General features: G+C 54.0%; 5 protein-coding genes and 8 non-coding genes across 13 annotated transcripts; 9 read left to right on the forward strand and 4 right to left on the reverse strand.

Annotated features, from left to right (window-relative positions):
* Positions 1 to 6,877: 6,877 nt before the first annotated feature.
* Positions 6,878 to 7,171, reverse strand: PHYSODRAFT_500234 (hypothetical protein; the record flags this gene model as incomplete). The annotated part of the gene is made up of 1 exon (XM_009528233.1): positions 6,878 to 7,171. A coding segment is annotated over one exon (294 nt), but the record flags the coding sequence as incomplete, so codon positions are not given.
* Positions 7,172 to 10,557: 3,386 nt separating this feature from the next.
* PHYSODRAFT_421035 (hypothetical protein) lies at positions 10,558 to 10,926 on the reverse strand (the record flags this gene model as incomplete). Its single annotated transcript, XM_009528234.1, has 1 exon — positions 10,558 to 10,926. A coding segment is annotated over one exon (369 nt), but the record flags the coding sequence as incomplete, so codon positions are not given.
* Positions 10,927 to 11,153: 227 nt separating this feature from the next.
* Positions 11,154 to 11,336, forward strand: PHYSODRAFT_500685 (hypothetical protein; the record flags this gene model as incomplete). The annotated part of the gene is made up of 1 exon (XM_009528235.1): positions 11,154 to 11,336. A coding segment is annotated over one exon (183 nt), but the record flags the coding sequence as incomplete, so codon positions are not given.
* Positions 11,337 to 11,344: 8 nt separating this feature from the next.
* Positions 11,345 to 11,746, reverse strand: PHYSODRAFT_419380 (hypothetical protein; the record flags this gene model as incomplete). The annotated part of the gene is made up of 1 exon (XM_009528236.1): positions 11,345 to 11,746. A coding segment is annotated over one exon (402 nt), but the record flags the coding sequence as incomplete, so codon positions are not given.
* A 122-nt stretch (positions 11,747 to 11,868) lies between these two features.
* On the reverse strand, positions 11,869 to 13,683 carry PHYSODRAFT_300537 (hypothetical protein; the record flags this gene model as incomplete). Its single annotated transcript, XM_009528237.1, has 3 exons — positions 11,869 to 11,957; positions 12,376 to 13,039; positions 13,654 to 13,683. The coding sequence occupies 3 exons, from the start codon at positions 13,681 to 13,683 to the stop codon at positions 11,869 to 11,871; spliced, it is 783 nt and encodes a 260-aa protein (XP_009526532.1).
* Positions 13,684 to 14,266: 583 nt separating this feature from the next.
* PHYSODRAFT_t771 lies at positions 14,267 to 14,339 on the forward strand. The gene has a single exon. It is a non-coding gene; the product is annotated as a tRNA-Met (tRNA).
* Positions 14,340 to 15,015: 676 nt separating this feature from the next.
* On the forward strand, positions 15,016 to 15,088 carry PHYSODRAFT_t772. Its single transcript has one exon. It is a non-coding gene; the product is annotated as a tRNA-Met (tRNA).
* A 701-nt stretch (positions 15,089 to 15,789) lies between these two features.
* On the forward strand, positions 15,790 to 15,862 carry PHYSODRAFT_t773. Its single transcript has one exon. It is a non-coding gene; the product is annotated as a tRNA-Met (tRNA).
* A 676-nt stretch (positions 15,863 to 16,538) lies between these two features.
* PHYSODRAFT_t774 lies at positions 16,539 to 16,611 on the forward strand. Its single transcript has one exon. It is a non-coding gene; the product is annotated as a tRNA-Met (tRNA).
* A 676-nt stretch (positions 16,612 to 17,287) lies between these two features.
* PHYSODRAFT_t775 lies at positions 17,288 to 17,360 on the forward strand. The gene has a single exon. It is a non-coding gene; the product is annotated as a tRNA-Met (tRNA).
* A 676-nt stretch (positions 17,361 to 18,036) lies between these two features.
* Positions 18,037 to 18,109, forward strand: PHYSODRAFT_t776. The gene has a single exon. It is a non-coding gene; the product is annotated as a tRNA-Met (tRNA).
* A 676-nt stretch (positions 18,110 to 18,785) lies between these two features.
* Positions 18,786 to 18,858, forward strand: PHYSODRAFT_t777. Its single transcript has one exon. It is a non-coding gene; the product is annotated as a tRNA-Met (tRNA).
* A 676-nt stretch (positions 18,859 to 19,534) lies between these two features.
* Positions 19,535 to 19,607, forward strand: PHYSODRAFT_t778. The gene has a single exon. It is a non-coding gene; the product is annotated as a tRNA-Met (tRNA).
* Positions 19,608 to 20,015: the final 408 nt, after the last annotated feature.

Here is a 20,015-nt window from a genome sequence, read left to right on the forward strand (position 1 = left end):
TCGGCGAGGATATTGTTCTTGCCAGGCTTGTAGTGCACCACGAAGTTGTACTCGGAGAAGAAAGACAGCCAGTGGGCCATGCGCTGGGACAGATGCGGGGATTTCACCGCGGTCCGCAGCGATGCGTGGTCGGTGTAGACCGCAAACGTCTGCACTTCGAGCAGGTAGACCCGAACTTGACCAATGCGTAGCGCATGGCGAGGAGCTCCTTGTCGTGCACTGGGTAGTTCCTCTCCGCCGGCTTGAGCTGGCGGGACTGGTAGCTGATCACCCGCTCACGACCCTCGTCGTCGAACTGCATCAGGGCACACCCGATGGCAAAGTCGCTCACGTCGCAGCCGACGTGGAATGGCTTCGAATCGTCCGCGAGCATCAAGACAGGGGCGGATGACAGACTCCTCTTCACCGAGCCAAATGCGGCTTGATGCTCTTCTCGCCACGACCACGTGGTGTCCTTCTTCAGCAGCGACGAAAGTGGCTGGATTAACTTCGCGTAGTCCTTGGTGTACTTGTGCAAGTAGTTCGCCATGCCCAGCCACTGACGAAGCTCAGTGGGACTCGTGGGGGTCGGCCAAGAGAAGATTGACTCAACCTTCTCAGGGTCGGCGCGGACTCCGTCCTTGCTCACGTAGCAGCCCAACACCGGGATCTCCGGTGCACACAACACGCACTTCTTCAAGTTGGCGTAGAGCTTGTTCTCCCTCATCACCTGGAAGACTTGCCGCAGGTGCTTCAGGTGGACTTCGACAGCGCTGAGGTCACCTTCGGCGCGACTGTTCACGAAGATATCGGGCGCAGCACATGGGAGACCATGCGGTTAAACGTGGCCGGCGCGTTCTTCAGACCTTGGGGCATCACCAGCCACTCCCAGAGCATGCCGCTCGGAGTGCTTACCGCTGTGAGAGGTATGTCACACTCTCGCATGAGTATCTGGTAGAACCCATCGGTCAGATCGATGGCGCTGTAGATCACGCTTCCCGCCATAGAGTCCAGCGCCATGTCCTTGCGCGGGATTGGCGTCTGCGCGGGTATGGTGGCATCGTTCGACTTGTTGAACGCGTGAACGATGCGCCACCCGCCCGTTGCCTTCTTGACGCAAAAGGTCGGGCTGGAGTGTGGCGAGATGCTTTCCCGCACGTGACCTGCCCGGCGGCGGCTCTCGAAGAAGTCGTTGATGGCCTTCACTTGGTCACGTGGAAGTGGCCACTGCCGCGTCACGCAGTACTTCGTCCCAGGCGCGAGGTCGATCTCGTGGCGCACGCCTCGGTCCGCCGGGAGCTCAGCGGGGATCTTGTCGGGGAAGATGCCCGCGTACTCGCGGGCAGTTTCGTACACGGGGTTACCGGACTCACGCAGAGCTTCCCAGGACTGCGCCGCGAAGCGCTCCTCGCGCGCTGACTTGGGCTCGGCGTGCTTGGACCTCGACGGCGCATCCTCGACCTTGACCGCGTGTAGCGTATCCACCGGGACCGCCTCGGTGATCAGACACACTTGCTCTATCTCGCCTGCCTTCAGGTCTCGCAGGAGGTTCTTCCAGGAGAGTCCTGGGAGACGCGTGATTGTGTTGGCATCGCGAGGCGGACTCGCGACTTCGATGACGCGCGGTCGTCGTGGAGCGCCCTCCACGTACTCGAGAGCGCACACCGACTCCTTCGGTGGGTTCTCAGTCGCTGACGGTTCTCGACGGGGCTTCAGGCGATGTCGCTTGGACTTCTTCTTTCGCTTCGAGCGGGTGCTCGAAGAAGACGCATCGCTCTCGCTCGACGATGATTCACCCACGATTTACCCTCCTCTAGGTGTGAGAGGCCACGCTCGATCACACCGGCGGTATGCGGCTGCACCACGCTCTCAGCCGCAACATCGTTGTGCGGGAGCGACTCATGCTCGACCGCCTGCTCAACTTGTGACGGGAATCCACGCTCGACCGCCGTCTCATTGTGCGACGGGAACCCCCGCTCGACTGTCGACATCGTGCTCGACGGGAACTCATGCTCGACCGTCTCAGTCGCATCTGTCCAGCTTCTCTCAAATTACGGGTTAGAAGCGACATACTTCTCCGGCCCGCTTCAAAATGGCACTTTCGGTTTAAGAGCAGTATCTTCAAAAGCTATATATCATCTATAAGAACTGAGCACACCGTTGAATAGCTCTCGATAGCGCGCACAGGTGAGTATTTTGCTTATTTTCCTAGCAGCAGAATCAAGAGAGCAAGCCCTGCTCTTAGGTGGCTCTTTTTAATGGTCAGGTCTTTTATCGCCGTTCAGTCAATTTTTAGCGATATTACACCGGATGTTTAGGTCACGCAGCAAGAGACGTTAGTAATCGCCGAGCCAAGACATTAGCAGTAGAACAAAGCAGGGATACTCCAAGTTAAAATAAACTCCAACGTAAGGTTTATTGCGGCAGACCCAGTAAACAATGTGTACCCATCTGTCACTTTGACCAATCCGAGTGGACCTACTAATTAGGTACAGAATTAGGGAAACGCAAAGATGGAATTGACCGATTAAGCGTACAGCTGCATGTATCCGGCCGTCACCGCATCCGTTGCGACCATTATCGACATGAGCATCCGCCCACTGACAGCTACATGCTTACTCACACGAGGCAGTCTAAAGTCGTTCCTCACACCACTTCGTAGAATCGCCTCCATCACCTTCTGTAGGGTGACAAAACACTTATCCAGTGTTTGCCACCGGAGCTCGTCAAACGTTTCCGTCACTGCGGCGATGAGGCTGTTTGTATCGTAGGCAGCCTTCCGATACTGTAACGCTTGAATTGAAGCAAAGTAGCCCAAATCAAGAACGTTAAGCTCAGGTGATCGAGGTGGCTGGCAGCGCATCTTAATCTTCCAGCCCTCCACTCTCCCTGCTACCTCCAACTCGACGTCGTTTTCGAGGACGTGCGGTCCCGCGTTGTCTTGCTAGGCGAACACCGTCGAGCCCTGGCGAACTACATGCAGATCATGAAAGTATTTTGTCAGTTGAATTCGTGAGTACTGGTATTAATAAGAAAATAGATTTACCTGACACCTTGGCTCTGATAGCGATCGAGGGAAAAACTTTTTCAACAAGAAATTGTCGTTAAAGTGTGCTTTCTGAAAACTACAACAGCTCGGAGCGGTGTGCGCCGCGCCACGTACTGTGACGCCGCGATTTCCACGGGCCCCACGGCGGCGCTCAGCATGGCCAAGCGCATGCATCGTGCCGTCGAGCATGCCGAGCAAATACCCCATATAGGTGGTGGAGGCCAACGGGTCATGTGTTCATCATGAATGCCGATCAACGGGTTCTTGGCTGCAACGCGCAGCGCAAGCGATCGTTCATTTTGCCGCCTCCTAAGTAGTGGCAATAGTGGTAGCAAACGCACACGCGGTTATGACAAACAGCGGGACCCCTTGAGCGAGACGCACTCCTTGCGGTTCATCGAATGCTTGGTCATGAAATCGACGAGGATCGCGTCCGAGGGCACGCGCGTGTACGAGGAAGCGCATGTCCCGCTGGTTGATGGGGCAGTTGGTTCTCAGATCATTGACAGAAGTGGAGACCGGGTACGACTTGGCATCGTCGGTGGCGAAGGCCACGGAAATGCCATTGGCGCAGTGGACCGCGGGGCTCGAGATCCCTCGGTGGACCTGGCTCCCTCAGCGGAGACAACCCAGTTGACGGCGAAGCGTATTGAGACCCCGTTGGATCTTGATTCTGACGAGTCGGTAAATATGCTCCACCATTTCGTCGATGGTCGAGTTCTCCTCTTCATCATTGACGAACTTATCTAGATATCGAGGGCGTTGTTGTCGTGCAAGATGCAAAAATGTGAACTACAAGGCAACCACCAATAACAGCGCCATCCACTGGCTCGGAATGACTCTTTAGCTCTCTGCGAAGGGTTTGACAGCGTCCTTTTACCGCCCCGAACGCATACTCTACTGCGATCCGCGTACCGGAATGAACATATTTGTAGAAGTTGATATCCGCTGACACCCGAGCGTCATGCGCAAACGGAGTTAACAGGTACTCGCGTAGCATATATACTCCGTCGCCTAAGAAAGGGCGATTATGTGAGACGCTCTTCACGTTGAGGCCAATCCAACTTCCGCTCCATGACGTGCAGTCATTACAACTCCTAGGTCAAATACAAAAAATCATAAATAACTTGTTGCAACCCACAACCCCTTGCATGTTGAACGCGGTAGTGCCCTTACGGCAGTACCATTCCCAGAAATTTGAAATTTGTCGGGCGCGATCGTCTTACGAGAGTTTCATCAACAGCGCCAACACCACCACCAAAGCCAGCGACCCTGTCAAAGCTTCAACTACTTCTGCCCACTCGCTACCCGAGCTCGAGAATCTTACGAACCGTGCCCGATCGTCGTAGAGGACTCTACAAATGCCAAAGTACGCGCGAGATGCAGTCGCCACGCTGACACCAAATTGACTCACCACATCTGCTTATGATCCGCGTAAGTCGAGATAGCGTCATGTTAGCGCAAGTTTCATGTCGAGTCAGTACTTGGTTCGGTTAGACTCAGGGACATGCCCATAGAATACTGACCATTGCTACTGAAGATAGCTGCATAACTTCTTGAAACACGAACGTCTCATCCGAAACGATCGTTGGAAGGATTCATCTGAAGCGTTGAAGTTCTCTTCGAAGTAGTTGCCCGTGACAGTAAGCTCTTGCGAATTCTTCTTCCATCGACCGATCCAACAGCAGTAACAAGGGTAGCAAGAAGCAACATCATAATAATGTTGAACTCATCCATATCATTGATAACACCACTCATGCTTAATTCACGCTTCTGGATCGGGCTGTTCGGGCTGTGTTTGCGCGGACTGCTTCGACTCGGACTGCTCATATACAGGCTGCGTCTGCTTGGGCCTGTTGCGGCTCCTGCTTGGACGGCGTCGGCTTGGGCGCGGGCAGCTTCTTGCTTGGACGTGGTCGGCTTGGGCGGCTTCAGGGGTGCGGCTGGAGTTGGCGTGCGGAAGTTGGTAGAGACCCTATAGGTTGTGAAATTTAATATGCTGGCTAAAATATAAGTTTTGGCAGTTTGCTGTGGGAGCATGCTGCCCTCAAATAAAACATATCCTAAGTGATACATTCTTGGAATCTGGTAATCATATCTGGTATTCTGAGAGTTCTTGTGGAGTTTGGAGTCAAATAAAAGCAAGCGTATGTTTGTAGCGAGCGCGGAACCCTGAAATGCAGATCAACGTGGGTGAATGGATTCTGTTTCTTGAAGTGGATTGAAATATAGGAGATCTTCCCTGCGAATCTATACAAGGCGGGGCTCGACTCTGGTTCGCAACTTGGGAACTGAGTCCCTTCTCAGATTCCCCATTGCATTCCCAGAATAACGACACCCAAACTTTGCGCCCGCAGACTTTCTTCCCACAAACGTCTACCAACCGCTTCGGCTCAGGGCTCCAAATCCAAGAACACTTAGTTAGTCTGTGACATCTCTCAGAATCCAAAGTTTATCCATCAACTCCGAGAAGGCATCCGGTATAGCGACCGATCAAGTCCAGATCAACACTCCGCAGAAAATCGCAGTCCCCGAAGAGTCGCTAAGGAAGGATTTTGTGCATGTTACCTTTAACCAAACAGAGTTCATTTTGCTTCGAAAGGCACAAGTGCTTCTTTCACAGCCTGGAAGGCCGCTCTCCACGACAAAACTCGAAGTAACTTAGGTAAATGACCCACTGCTCCGGCCTGGAAGTATTCCATATCTGTTTATTTGGCGGACTGCAAGCCGTCTTTGCTGTATATTTGGGGTCTATTGTACCTGTGTCGAACTGAAGAAGTTGGTGACAGGGTACATCGTATCCTCTTTCCGAGAAGTGGTGTCCCCAAAATTAAACAAGTGCCTCGGATTTGGGCCTATTTTGGCCTTAGTCTGAGCCTAGAGAAATAAGAGAGGGTAAATCAGAATTTGTATGATTGTATAACATGTATAGCGCTATTTGGGTTGGATTCTAGTGTAAGCTCGGCGTAGTTGTCTGATTTACGGGGTCGATACGAACCTCCTGGTGAAAAGAGCCGCTACCCAGGGGTACACATCGTGCGCCTGACCAACAACAACACACACCCTGTGCCAGCCGAGACGGATCCAAGCTCTAGGAGCCTGTTGTCGGTCAAGGAGGGCCTATAACTGTTTTCTGTGAAGAAACACGATCGCTTCACCACAAACTACTGTAGAACCATACTACATAAAGTAGCAATACAGCGAATATCTTCAAGCCAATTTAGGTTGCTGTGACAGCGAGCCTACACTGCACGCCGCTGGTTTATATGAGGGCAGTACCATTGAGTTCTGTTCTAACCCAGATTGTTCAACCCTCACATAAAACTGCAGATCAAGTCTTGTAGCAAAAAGAACATTCGGCTGGGCATTGAGCGCGACAGGACCATGGCAAGCCTGAAGACTCTTTAACAGACGCACGGGAACTTCTATATCTTTTCTTTAGTGTCCTGAGACGTCACCAAGCAGCAATAGCATGGGGTACGCATGTATTATCTAGTCAGAAAATGGTATAGAAAACCTGCACAATCAGATCGTTGTTTCATCATCTATAGACCTACACGCCGATTTACTGACCGCGTAGATTGCCCCAAATTTATGAACCGAAGCCATGTTGAAACACAGTATTTTCTCGAGTTTGCTATGAAATCGTCACCTCTAAAAAACATGCGTGGGTCGTATCGATAGTTATTTGTTCGTTATCTTTACCAGCACAATTCATCCAAACTGTTTTCGGCCCAGTGACTGTGATTGTTTGTGCCAGAATATTTTCTAAATTTGCTGCAACAATAGAAATGGGTAGCATTTGCGATACAAACATAGAAAGTACAGTCAGCACCTGTTTGGTCAGCATTAAAACCTGGCCTTCACCAAGCTTTGACATATTTTCCTTCCCTTACCCACCATTTTTTTTTCTGCTTGTGCGACTGCCGTCTCCGGTCTGTTCTGGCTCTGGCGCATTGAAAACTTGTTGCAGAGAAGGAAAACCAACCTCCACGTTTGGGACGCTGCGAACTTATCAACCGGCAGAGCTAAACTGAGATAGCAAGCTTTAGCATAAATATGAACCATCATACCCGTCACAGGGACCCATTTCTTCCGAAGGAAGGAAGCCCAACGCACTACCTGCTCCTCCCATTCGGGGGGGGGGGGGCAGCATCGCGGACACGGCTATGAACGCGGTACTGAACTGCGAACCGCACCCAATTTCGAGCTTATAACTAATAAGATATCTCTGTCTGTATTTACTTCTCCGACCGACAAACACCACAATGCCTAGAGCCGCCGGTCAAGCTGACATTCCCCCCGCAACCCGCCTGCGCGTCGTGCTCTTCCTCGCTGAGCGTAGCGTTCGCGGGACGCTCCTCCGCGGCGCAATTCCCGCTGCAATGACAGCGTTTAGTGTCTGCCACAACACTGTGAAGAAGCTCTGGCGCAATCGACACGATGTGAAGGCCTTAGCCGCTCCGAGGCGGGTGGTAACTCCGCGTTGGAGACGGCTGACACCCGAGGAGGTGGAACAGCTGGTACAAGCTGTACCGCTGTGCCAACGGCAAACCCAGCGGGCACTCGCGGCGGCGAGCGGCATCCTGAGGACAACTCGTCAACGCTACCTTGCCGACGGATCGCTTCACCGCGCTACGTCGCGCGTGAAGCCGTCAATTACTGCTGCCCACAAGCTGAGACGTCTGCAGTGGGCGTTATCCCACGTGGACATGCCTCTAGGTACCGTACAACAGTGACGCGATAATTGTTTGCTTTGCTATCATTTAGTTCTAGCTTCAATCGATATTATTTTGGTTCACCGATAAATTCAAATTTATTTTGAATTGGCTTGAATGTTTTCGAATAATGTGTATTATAGGTGGCTGCAGTTACCGCATGCATCACATGTACGACATGGTGCATGTGGATGAAAAGTGGTTCGACCTCTACAAAGGGGCTACAAAATACTACTAAACGGTTGCGGAGCAGCTTCCCTACCGTTCGTGCCCGAACAAAAGGTACATTGGCAAAGTCAAGTTTTTGGCAGCTGTAGCGCGTCCGCGCTACAGCTGCTTAATGTTGATGGTAAGTTGGGCGTCTGGCCTATCGTGGAGGTAAGCGAGGCTCTTTGTACCTCAGTTAATCGGCCTAGAGGTACCGCCGTCACGAAAAGTGTGACACGCCTTTGAGAACGACCATCTTCAGTGAGAGGAACCAGGCCAGCATCAAGTGGAGCAGTGAGCACTGCTCACTAAGCAGGTGCAGTTCGTGGTGGCATCCTTCACGGCGACATGACGGCCACCTGCAGAATAGAGCGGGTCTCGGCCCTATCTAGCGGCCATAAGCTCCATGGTGACAGCCGGCTACGCAGAAATTGGTGAAGAGTCCGTTGGAGAAGAGGTGGAGCATTGTGTCAACAGGTGCTGTGTGGATAGGACATGATTCAACTTGTAACGCAGTGTCACTATCAAAATTTGGGTTATGAGACCAAAACTTGGGAATTGCCCATATTATAGAACCCGCTGATTAGTGGAAATGTACTGGTCAAGTGTGACAATCATGGTACCAGATAAGGGAATGTTTCATTCAAGGGAATGATAGGCAGCTGGGGCAACTTTTTAAATGTATATCTTGTTGATAACACTACATGTATTGTGAAACCCGATTAGAATGTCTTATTGGATTGTAAATTCGCCGATTTAGTGGCTTACTAAGACCGACGACCCCCGATTTGATAAATCCGACCTCCTAATTAGACTGGGGTTCCTCGATTTATACTCAAGATTACTACCTAGGACGACTTGCAGAGTCAAAGCATATGAGTCGGATTTACATTAGCTAATCGGGCGATTAAGCCAGAGCCGGCCGATTTGCTTCCTATTCAGACGGAATGTCCGATGTGCAACCGGCATTCGCTCCTTGTAGGCTAAATCAGCCGCCAGACAACAATCGTTGCAGTCGCTCTTGGTTTACGAGTCAAGGCTACACCACTAACAGCACAGTAGAAAAATCTACACGCTACGATACAGGTTGTTGAGGTATGAAGGCGACGGGTCTAAGCGTGGTTACGCCCAAGCCATTTTTCGGACATAATCGAATTTTTCAGATGTTGTACGATACAGCTTGTTATAGACACCGGACACTTAATTTCACTATGTTCCCGTTAAAGTACGTGGCGTTTTTCTGAAAAACGCGACATGAGACCTCTCAGCAAATCCTCTAGCATGTTGTAGGTACAGCGTGGCTACGCTAATCATGTTTTAAGGCATACCATGATATCGATTTTGGCAGGGAGGTGCAGTGACCTTTTTATCAAGAGACTGGCCAGAGGAGACAGAGACGGCTATAAGAGGAGGACACATCATCATATCAAAAGACAAAACGCATGCTTGCTCACCTAACTGGCCAATGGCCTTCCTCGCTACCAGTCAAAGTTTCCCTACTCATTTGGCGACATCTCCGGAAGCCTCACCTCTACAACTAGGCGAAGCGACGTCGCCCCCAGCTTACTCCTCTCTAGCTTCCTGCTCTTCATCCTCATCCTCCTTTTCTTCAGCGTCTTCTTCAGAATCCTGACGCTTGCGCTTCTTACCTCCGCCAGTGCCAGCGGCCCGAGCCTGGATGCCGCGCCCACAACGCGGGTGCGGACGTTTGCTCCCGTTTTCCCACTTATTGTGCCAAATTGGAAAGCACGTCATAGAGTTCCCTGGGTAGTGTTTCCAGGCCTTGTTGCACCAGTACAAACTGCAGAAAGCTAGTTAGATAGACATAACCAACTTATCCGAAATGAACTACGTACCGTGCTGTGTCCGACTTGCTGCATGCTGCACAGTAGTACTTGGTAGCGCGGCGCTCTCTAACCTTGCGCTTTAGAATTGAGCACACCTTGCACTGCCGCTGCCGACGCTTACGAACGCCGTTCACGATCTGCCAGTCTGGGCATTCTACCGGCTCGTGGTCCTTTTGCAAGGGCGCCATAAGTTCTGCATCTTCGTCGTCGTCACCACTTGCTGACGGCTAGAGTAGCAATGTTAGCGACAACATGGACCCCATACAACATGTATCTGCACGCTCAGCGAATGCACTGGCATACATGTGCCAGAGACAACATGTATCTGCACGCTCAGCGAACGTACTCGCATACAACATGTACCCCATACAACATGTAGACTTACCCGCTCCACGAAATCTTATTTCTTGAGCTGCAATAACTGGGCGTGTAGCTCCAGCAAAAGTTCGGCATGCGAAGCTGGCTTGAGATCCATGCGCTTGGCCGCCTCCCGGAATACGATGTAGGCGTTCACGATTGCCACGTCTACCAGTCTTAAGAAGATAGACTTGTAGTACTTCTTGCACGACGTCTGCCCTTGCAGAGAATAGGGCTGGAGTCGGAGTTGATCGTGGATATCCACTCCACCCATCCACTGGTGGTAATCACGCACCATGGGCAGGGAACAGCATGGCGTCTACCTCCTGTGCCCCGTGTACGTCGCTCTACAATGTTACAAAAAGCACAGTTAGCCTCGACTGTAAAACAGATAATTTGATAGGTACTTACGATATGTCTCCATTGCTCTGCTTGATTCGGTTCCTAAGAACTGAACGGGCTTCCGGTCCCACCAAACTAATCCCGTCATCAATCCACAGTTCCGAGCCACCGCCATCCGCACCGCTCCATGCTGCACGCGCTTAGGACGATTGCGGTTCTTTTCCACGATTTCTTGTGGATATCCGACTTTGTCCCCCATGATAGTTCCAATTGAATATACATTGCGCTGTAGTAGCTGAAGCGCGAGCTGAACCGACGTGTAGAATCTATCCGTCACCACCAGGTGGTAAACATCGTCTAGCGGCGCTGGTAGAACGGCCTCAAGGTTGCGGGTCACTGCAACTGGCCCGGAGTTCGGGTCCGCAGAACGCTGGCTGTCCGGTACGTTGCCTAGTTCCGCCGCATGCTGGGCTTTTCCACAATATACCTCAAGGCTGTATGTTGTATAATCCAACATCACATATTACAATCAGGTGTTAGATACAACATGTTGACTTAAGCAAAAAAAAACACGACGCGGGTCCATATGGACCCGCGTCGTGTTCTCCTTACCGCATGCAGTAAGCTGTGTCTGCACAGCACGTCAGGAAGAGCTTGGTGCCCCACTTGTGCGGGTTGTTCTTGAGGTATTGGCGGGTCGGGTTGTTTCGGTTGCGGGAGGGTATGACGCCTTCATCGAACGATACGACCGGCGGTGTAGTATATCCTCGCGGGAAGGTTTCCTGCAGCGTCTTGACCACGGAGCGCACCTTCCACGCCCTGTCCGATGCTGCTTGAGGGTCGGCGTTGTTCGTGAACTGTAGGTTAGCCATGATATGCTCGAATCGATGGCGAGGCATGTAGTCGTTGAACGTTCCGCGTGCCACAGCTCCAACCCTTTCCGTAGACCAATAGTCTCGAAAACAGCGGCGCTGTGGGTTCAGCATCCGCGCCAGCAGCAATCCCAGGACGTGTATAATCTCGTGAGCTTCAATGTCGTCCTTCTTCGCCTCGCGCATCATGAACTCATCCCTTGAATTCTTGCCCGGCGTCTTTTGATTGGCATACATTCGGTCGACCCGTGTGGTCACGTTCTGCAGGAAGTACCGATTCGATTCTGCTGCCACCTTTCTCCAGAACTTCTTCGGCATGAAGAATAGAAACAAATCCAGCGGCGACTCTGCCAGCTCCAACACTTCAGAAGTCGGACCGTACGCCTCTGTGTATAAGCCTGGGTACCTCGCATCCGGAGGAAACTTCGCCGGATCTACATGACGCCACAGACAACATGATTTCGTGAGTACATGTTGTATATGCCAACATCAGATGATCACGTACCAAACTCCCAGCCACTTGATCGCATGTCCGCCATGTTGTGCTCATCCTGGGCAAACGCGCTCATCTCGTCCTTGCGCAGCTCTATCTAGTCACGAGCAGGGCGATCACTACTCGATTCCGCTGGTGTGGTTTCAGCGTCGGCTGACAGAGTTTCACCCGCAGCAACTGGCATGTCATCAATCTCGGACCCGCTGGCGTTCATTGCATCATCCCACTCGCTGCTTTCGTCTGCAGTGCCATCTCTGTGCCGGTCGTCATTGGTACGCTGGAACTCATCATCATCGTCATAGAAGCCAACCTCCGTTTCGATGTCTTCGCAGTCTGAGTTGAGCACCTCATACTCGGCCGCTTGAGGCTGGGATGATTCGGCGGCTCTATCAGTCGAATCGCGTGTCGGACTTTGAAGTGCGGAGACGCTCCTATAGTATAATCAAATCAAAGCGTCAGTCATCATGTAGTATGTCACATATGTTGTATACCATGCCATGCGATGTTGTACCTTTCTCCACCTGCGCATGTTGTATCATCCACCACTCCACTTGTTGTATGATCTTCATGCTGTACCAGACTACAAGAAATACAACATCAACAGTTAGTACATGTTGGATGGTCCACCAGATAGATAAGTTGTACCGTGGCTGCGGCGACGCCGACGATGGCCGCTGCTCAGACACAGGCGTCGCGCTGCCGTTCGATGAAGGAGAAGTGTCCACGTGATTGTCCTTCTTCGTCGTCGTCTTCTTCGTCGCTTCATCAATCTTCTTCCGTGCTTGATCCAGCTCAGACGCGCCTTTCGCTTCAGCTGCTGCCGACGCAATGCAACGCAGCTCGGCAGCAGCGCGCCGCGCCTCTTTGGTCTCTTTCGCAAGCTCCGCAGCCGTTGGCTTTCGCGGCTTCTTCGCCTGGGCCTTGGGCTTCTGCTTCGCCTTCGCCTTCGCCTTGCCCTTCGCCTTCGTCGTCTCCGGCGACACCACTTCCTCTTCCTCTAGCTCCTCCAGCTCCTCATCGTCGTCGTATTCGTTTGCCTCTTCATCCTCGTAGTCCTCATCTTCGTCGTCGGCTTCGTCCTCCGAGACGAACTCCGCATGCACCGACTTCTGCTTGCGTCGTGGAAGCGCCTTCTTGCCAGAATCTGCGTATGTTTTGGCAGCCACCACACGCCGCTACTTCGAGGCCAACTGCTTCTCCTCTCCATGTACGACGCGCTCTTGCCCATCGGCGGCGGTACATACGGCCGTGGCGTGCGTGCCGGTGGCGACGAGCAATCGTCGCCAAAGTCCGCGTCGGTGTCGCGGCGCCCTGCCAGGAAATCCGCATGCTCCTTCTGGAGACGCCGCCTCTCCCCCGCGCTCCGTCCTTCCAAGCGCTGCAAAAAGCGCTGGTGCTCACTGCGGGTTTCTCGCTGGGGCGCGCGCTTTGGTCCCATTGTCACTTCTGGGGTCTTGCGTCTCAGCCGGCGATTCTTCAAATGAGCATCAGCCACTGATTTCGGAAGAGAGGGAGCTGGGACAGCTTTTTGCTGTGGCTTCTCTGTTCCAAACCCTCTCTGTTCCAAACCCACCTACCCCTGTGCATTGGGGAGGTCGCCTTGTTATGCCCAAGATTTGCTTATACTTGATTTAAGTATACTTTTGCCGTTTTTAGAGCCAATCCCTATTAAAACATGTTGTATGTCTAAAATATACAACATGTGACATGTTGTCAGATACAACGTGTGGTCGTTGGGGGGTTAACGCCTTTACTTATCCTGCTAGCGATGTTACTAGTCCACTAAGACCATGTACATGCTGTGTAAGATCCTGCACATTTCGTTGCAACACAGCGTGATGAGGTATTCCTGTAAGTGTGCTGTCCTAGCTTCCGGGTGGTGCTAACAGCCGTTATAATCGACGCAGGGTGTCGGAGAGCCGACCCATTCGTAGGAGGCAGCCTTGACTTGAGAAAGTCCGCGTGATAGACTATTAATGTCAACACAAATCACCAATTGCTCCTGATGATGTTGGTAAACTCGGAAAATAACTAGACTTTGCGTTCTCGAGAAATCTTGCAGATGGCCAGTAGACACCAAAAATGTGATGACGGAGAAGAAATTTCGTGTTCTATTATCGATAGTCCAGCCAATGTGCGCCCACCGTACATATCGTCACATCAACATGGATGATATAGCTGTTCTGTACTGTCCCGAGTCACCATTCTGCACAAATATGGATGACGGCAGCCGACGGCCCGGCGGTGATTTGGCAAGATAAAAATGATGACAACCCCTTTCTAAATAAACGGGTTGCCAGGTTTGCCCGCTCATCATCCACCAAGTCTGCCTCTGGATACTCCTGCACCAGGAGAAATGCAAATCGTTTGCGAGGGTGTGAGGGTGGTTGTTCCGTTATGATGCTCCTTTGGCTCAGTTGGTAGAGCGTCAGTCTCATAATCTGAAGGTCGCCAGTTCGAGCCTGGCAGGGAGCACTTCTTTGCCTCTTTTGCCCTCGAATCTTATCGCCTTTTGCTGCCCCTGCACGCATGCCACAGGCAGCCGACATTGTCGCACAGATCCTCAGCGTCACGGCGAGCAGAGCTGGCTGCTCAGCCACCGGAAATTCACAGCGGAAGCCCACTTCCATCGGCTCCTACCATCGGTTCTCTCGTTGGCTCGGGTTCGAGTCGGGGAGGCGCGCTCCGATTTCGGCCGCCTTGGCTCGACTCAAACGTAAGTGAATCAGCAAGCTGAGCGCCGAAACCACGTTGTGGGCGTGTCTGTGGACTTCCGGACACGCAGAACATCTTGTACACGACGACGTGAGAGGATCGGTCTGGTGTCGAGAGCTCCGACCCGGAGCGTGTAGCGTGAGTCTGTTCGGGATTCAAACACGCCCGTAGTACTCAGTAGCATCCGCAGAAGACATGGTAGTGTCGAGAAAGACTCGGCAGCCTTCGTTCGATGACGGGGAGGGATGACATCTTTTTTGCGCGGAGGTGTGTGGAGAAGACGGGAGGCCTGTGAGCGGCCGTCCAAGGCTACGAGGCAGTCCGTGGCGTGGGCGGCGACGCGGCGATGCGGTGGTAGTGAGCGTAGGGCGTGTTTTGCGCGCAGGGGAGCTGAAAATCGTTTGCGAGGGTGTGAGGGTGGTTGTTCCGTTATGATGCTCCTTTGGCTCAGTTGGTAGAGCGTCAGTCTCATAATCTGAAGGTCGCCAGTTCGAGCCTGGCAGGGAGCACTTCTTTGCCTCTTTTGCCCTCGAATCTTATCGCCTTTTGCTACCCCTGCACGCATGCCACAGGCAGCCGACATTGTCGCACAGATCCTCAGCGTCACGGCGAGCAGAGCTGGAATTCACAGCGGAAGCCCACTTCCATCGGCTCCTACCATCGGTTTCACAGCGGAAGCCCACTTCCATCGGCTCCTACCATCGGTTCTCTCGTTGGCTCGGGTTCGAGTCGGGGAGGCGCGCTCCGATTTCGGCCGCCTTGGCTCGACTCAAACGTAAGTGAATCAGCAAGCTGAGCGCCGAAACCACGTTGTGGGCGTGTCTGTGGACTTCCGGACACGCAGAACATCTTGTACACGACGACGTGAGAGGATCGGTCTGGTGTCGAGAGCTCCGACCCGGAGCGTGTAGCGTGAGTCTGTTCGGGATTCAAACACGCCCGTAGTACTCAGTAGCATCCGCAGAAGACATGGTAGTGTCGAGAAAGACTCGGCAGCCTTCGTTCGATGACGGGGAGGGATGACATCTTTTTTGCGCGGAGGTGTGTGGAGAAGACGGGAGGCCTGTGAGCGGCCGTCCAAGGCTACGAGGCAGTCCGTGGCGTGGGCGGCGACGCGGCGATGCGGTGGTAGTGAGCGTAGGGCGTGTTTTGCGCGCAGGGGAGCTGAAAATCGTTTGCGAGGGTGTGAGGGTGGTTGTTCCGTTATGATGCTCCTTTGGCTCAGTTGGTAGAGCGTCAGTCTCATAATCTGAAGGTCGCCAGTTCGAGCCTGGCAGGGAGCACTTCTTTGCCTCTTTTGCCCTCGAATCTTATCGCCTTTTGCTGCCCCTGCACGCATGCCACAGGCAGCCGACATTGTCGCACAGATCCTCAGCGTCACGGCGAGCAGAGCTGGCTGCTCAGCCACCGGAAATTCACAGCGGAAGCCCACTTCCATCGGCTCCTACCATCGGTTCTCTCGTTGGCTCGGGTTCGAGTCGGGGAGGCGCGCTCCGATTTCGGCCGCCTTGGCTCGACTCAAACGTAAGTGAATCAGCAAGCTGAGCGCCGAAACCACGTTGTGGGCGTGTCTGTGGACTTCCGGACACGCAGAACATCTTGTACACGACGACGTGAGAGGATCGGTCTGGTGTCGAGAGCTCCGACCCGGAGCGTGTAGCGTGAGTCTGTTCGGGATTCAAACACGCCCGTAGTACTCAGTAGCATCCGCAGAAGACATGGTAGTGTCGAGAAAGACTCGGCAGCCTTCGTTCGATGACGGGGAGGGATGACATCTTTTTTGCGCGGAGGTGTGTGGAGAAGACGGGAGGCCTGTGAGCGGCCGTCCAAGGCTACGAGGCAGTCCGTGGCGTGGGCGGCGACGCGGCGATGCGGTGGTAGTGAGCGTAGGGCGTGTTTTGCGCGCAGGGGAGCTGAAAATCGTTTGCGAGGGTGTGAGGGTGGTTGTTCCGTTATGATGCTCCTTTGGCTCAGTTGGTAGAGCGTCAGTCTCATAATCTGAAGGTCGCCAGTTCGAGCCTGGCAGGGAGCACTTCTTTGCCTCTTTTGCCCTCGAATCTTATCGCCTTTTGCTGCCCCTGCACGCATGCCACAGGCAGCCGACATTGTCGCACAGATCCTCAGCGTCACGGCGAGCAGAGCTGGCTGCTCAGCCACCGGAAATTCACAGCGGAAGCCCACTTCCATCGGCTCCTACCATCGGTTCTCTCGTTGGCTCGGGTTCGAGTCGGGGAGGCGCGCTCCGATTTCGGCCGCCTTGGCTCGACTCAAACGTAAGTGAATCAGCAAGCTGAGCGCCGAAACCACGTTGTGGGCGTGTCTGTGGACTTCCGGACACGCAGAACATCTTGTACACGACGACGTGAGAGGATCGGTCTGGTGTCGAGAGCTCCGACCCGGAGCGTGTAGCGTGAGTCTGTTCGGGATTCAAACACGCCCGTAGTACTCAGTAGCATCCGCAGAAGACATGGTAGTGTCGAGAAAGACTCGGCAGCCTTCGTTCGATGACGGGGAGGGATGACATCTTTTTTGCGCGGAGGTGTGTGGAGAAGACAGGAGGCCTGTGAGCGGCCGTCCAAGGCTACGAGGCAGTCCGTGGCGTGGGCGGCGACGCGGCGATGCGGTGGTAGTGAGCGTAGGGCGTGTTTTGCGCGCAGGGGAGCTGAAAATCGTTTGCGAGGGTGTGAGGGTGGTTGTTCCGTTATGATGCTCCTTTGGCTCAGTTGGTAGAGCGTCAGTCTCATAATCTGAAGGTCGCCAGTTCGAGCCTGGCAGGGAGCACTTCTTTGCCTCTTTTGCCCTCGAATCTTATCGCCTTTTGCTGCCCCTGCACGCATGCCACAGGCAGCCGACATTGTCGCACAGATCCTCAGCGTCACGGCGAGCAGAGCTGGCTGCTCAGCCACCGGAAATTCACAGCGGAAGCCCACTTCCATCGGCTCCTACCATCGGTTCTCTCGTTGGCTCGGGTTCGAGTCGGGGAGGCGCGCTCCGATTTCGGCCGCCTTGGCTCGACTCAAACGTAAGTGAATCAGCAAGCTGAGCGCCGAAACCACGTTGTGGGCGTGTCTGTGGACTTCCGGACACGCAGAACATCTTGTACACGACGACGTGAGAGGATCGGTCTGGTGTCGAGAGCTCCGACCCGGAGCGTGTAGCGTGAGTCTGTTCGGGATTCAAACACGCCCGTAGTACTCAGTAGCATCCGCAGAAGACATGGTAGTGTCGAGAAAGACTCGGCAGCCTTCGTTCGATGACGGGGAGGGATGACATCTTTTTTGCGCGGAGGTGTGTGGAGAAGACGGGAGGCCTGTGAGCGGCCGTCCAAGGCTACGAGGCAGTCCGTGGCGTGGGCGGCGACGCGGCGATGCGGTGGTAGTGAGCGTAGGGCGTGTTTTGCGCGCAGGGGAGCTGAAAATCGTTTGCGAGGGTGTGAGGGTGGTTGTTCCGTTATGATGCTCCTTTGGCTCAGTTGGTAGAGCGTCAGTCTCATAATCTGAAGGTCGCCAGTTCGAGCCTGGCAGGGAGCACTTCTTTGCCTCTTTTGCCCTCGAATCTTATCGCCTTTTGCTGCCCCTGCACGCATGCCACAGGCAGCCGACATTGTCGCACAGATCCTCAGCGTCACGGCGAGCAGAGCTGGCTGCTCAGCCACCGGAAATTCACAGCGGAAGCCCACTTCCATCGGCTCCTACCATCGGTTCTCTCGTTGGCTCGGGTTCGAGTCGGGGAGGCGCGCTCCGATTTCGGCCGCCTTGGCTCGACTCAAACGTAAGTGAATCAGCAAGCTGAGCGCCGAAACCACGTTGTGGGTGTGTCTGTGGACTTCCGGACACGCAGAACATCTTGTACACGACGACGTAAGAGGATCGGTCTGGTGTCGAGAGCTCCGACCCGGAGCGTGTAGCGTGAGTATGTTCCGGATCCAAACACGCCCGTAGTACTCAGTAGCATCCGCAGAAGACATGGTAGTGTCGAGAAAGACTCGGCAGCCTTCGTTCGATGACGGGGAGGGATGACATCTTTTTTGCGCGGAGGTGTGTGGAGAAGACAGGAGGCCTGTGAGCGGCCGTCCAAGGCTACGAGGCAGTCCGTGGCGTGGGCGGCGACGCGGCGATGCGGTGGTAGTGAGCGTAGGGCGTGTTTTGCGCGCAGGGGAGCTGAAAATCGTTTGCGAGGGTGTGAGGGTGGTTGTTCCGTTATGATGCTCCTTTGGCTCAGTTGGTAGAGCGTCAGTCTCATAATCTGAAGGTCGCCAGTTCGAGCCTGGCAGGGAGCACTTCTTTGCCTCTTTTGCCCTCGAATCTTATCGCCTTTTGCTGCCCCTGCACGCATGCCACAGGCAGCCGACATTGTCGCACAGATCCTCAGCGTCACGGCGAGCAGAGCTGGCTGCTCAGCCACCGGAAATTCACAGCGGAAGCCCACTTCCATCGGCTCCTACCATCGGTTCTCTCGTTGGCTCGGGTTCGAGTCGGGGAGGCGCGCTCCGATTTCGGCCGCCTTGGCTCGACTCAAACGTAAGTGAATCAGCAAGCTGAGCGCCGAAACCACGTTGTGGGTGTGTCTGTGGACTTCCGGACACGCAGAACATCTTGTACACGACGACGTGAGAGGATCGGTCTGGTGTCGAGAGCTCCGACCCGGAGCGTGTAGCGTGAGTATGTTCCGGATCCAAACACGCCCGTAGTACTCAGTAGCATCCGCAGAAGACATGGTAGTGTCGAGAAAGACTCGGCAGCCTTCGTTCGATGACGGGGAGGGATGACATCTTTTTTGCGCGGAGGTGTGTGGAGAAGACAGGAGGCCTGTGAGCGGCCGTCCAAGGCTACGAGGCAGTCCGTGGCGTGGGCGGCGACGCGGCGATGCGGTGGTAGTGAGCGTAGGGCGTGTTTTGCGCGCAGGGGAGCTGAAAATCGTTTGCGAGGGTGTGAGGGTGGTTGTTCCGTTATGATGCTCCTTTGGCTCAGTTGGTAGAGCGTCAGTCTCATAATCTGAAGGTCGCCAGTTCGAGCCTGGCAGGGAGCACTTCTTTGCCTCTTTTGCCCTCGAATCTTATCGCCTTTTGCTGCCCCTGCACGCATGCCACAGGCAGCCGACATTGTCGCACAGATCCTCAGCGTCACGGCGAGCAGAGCTGGCTGCTCAGCCACCGGAAATTCACAGCGGAAGCCCACTTCCATCGGCTCCTACCATCGGTTCTCTCGTTGGCTCGGGTTCGAGTCGGGGAGGCGCGCTCCGATTTCGGCCGCCTTGGCTCGACTCAAACGTAAGTGAATCAGCAAGCTGAGCGCCGAAACCACGTTGTGGGCGTGTCTGTGGACTTCCGGACACGCAGAACATCTTGTACACGACGACGTGAGAGGATCGGTCTGGTGTCGAGAGCTCCGACCCGGAGCGTGTAGCGTGAGTATGTTCCGGATCCAAACACGCCCG

This window comes from Phytophthora sojae (genome assembly GCF_000149755.1).
Source record: "Phytophthora sojae unplaced genomic scaffold PHYSOscaffold_4, whole genome shotgun sequence".
In the NCBI taxonomy this organism is placed as follows: Eukaryota; Oomycota; class Peronosporomycetes; order Peronosporales; family Peronosporaceae; genus Phytophthora; species Phytophthora sojae.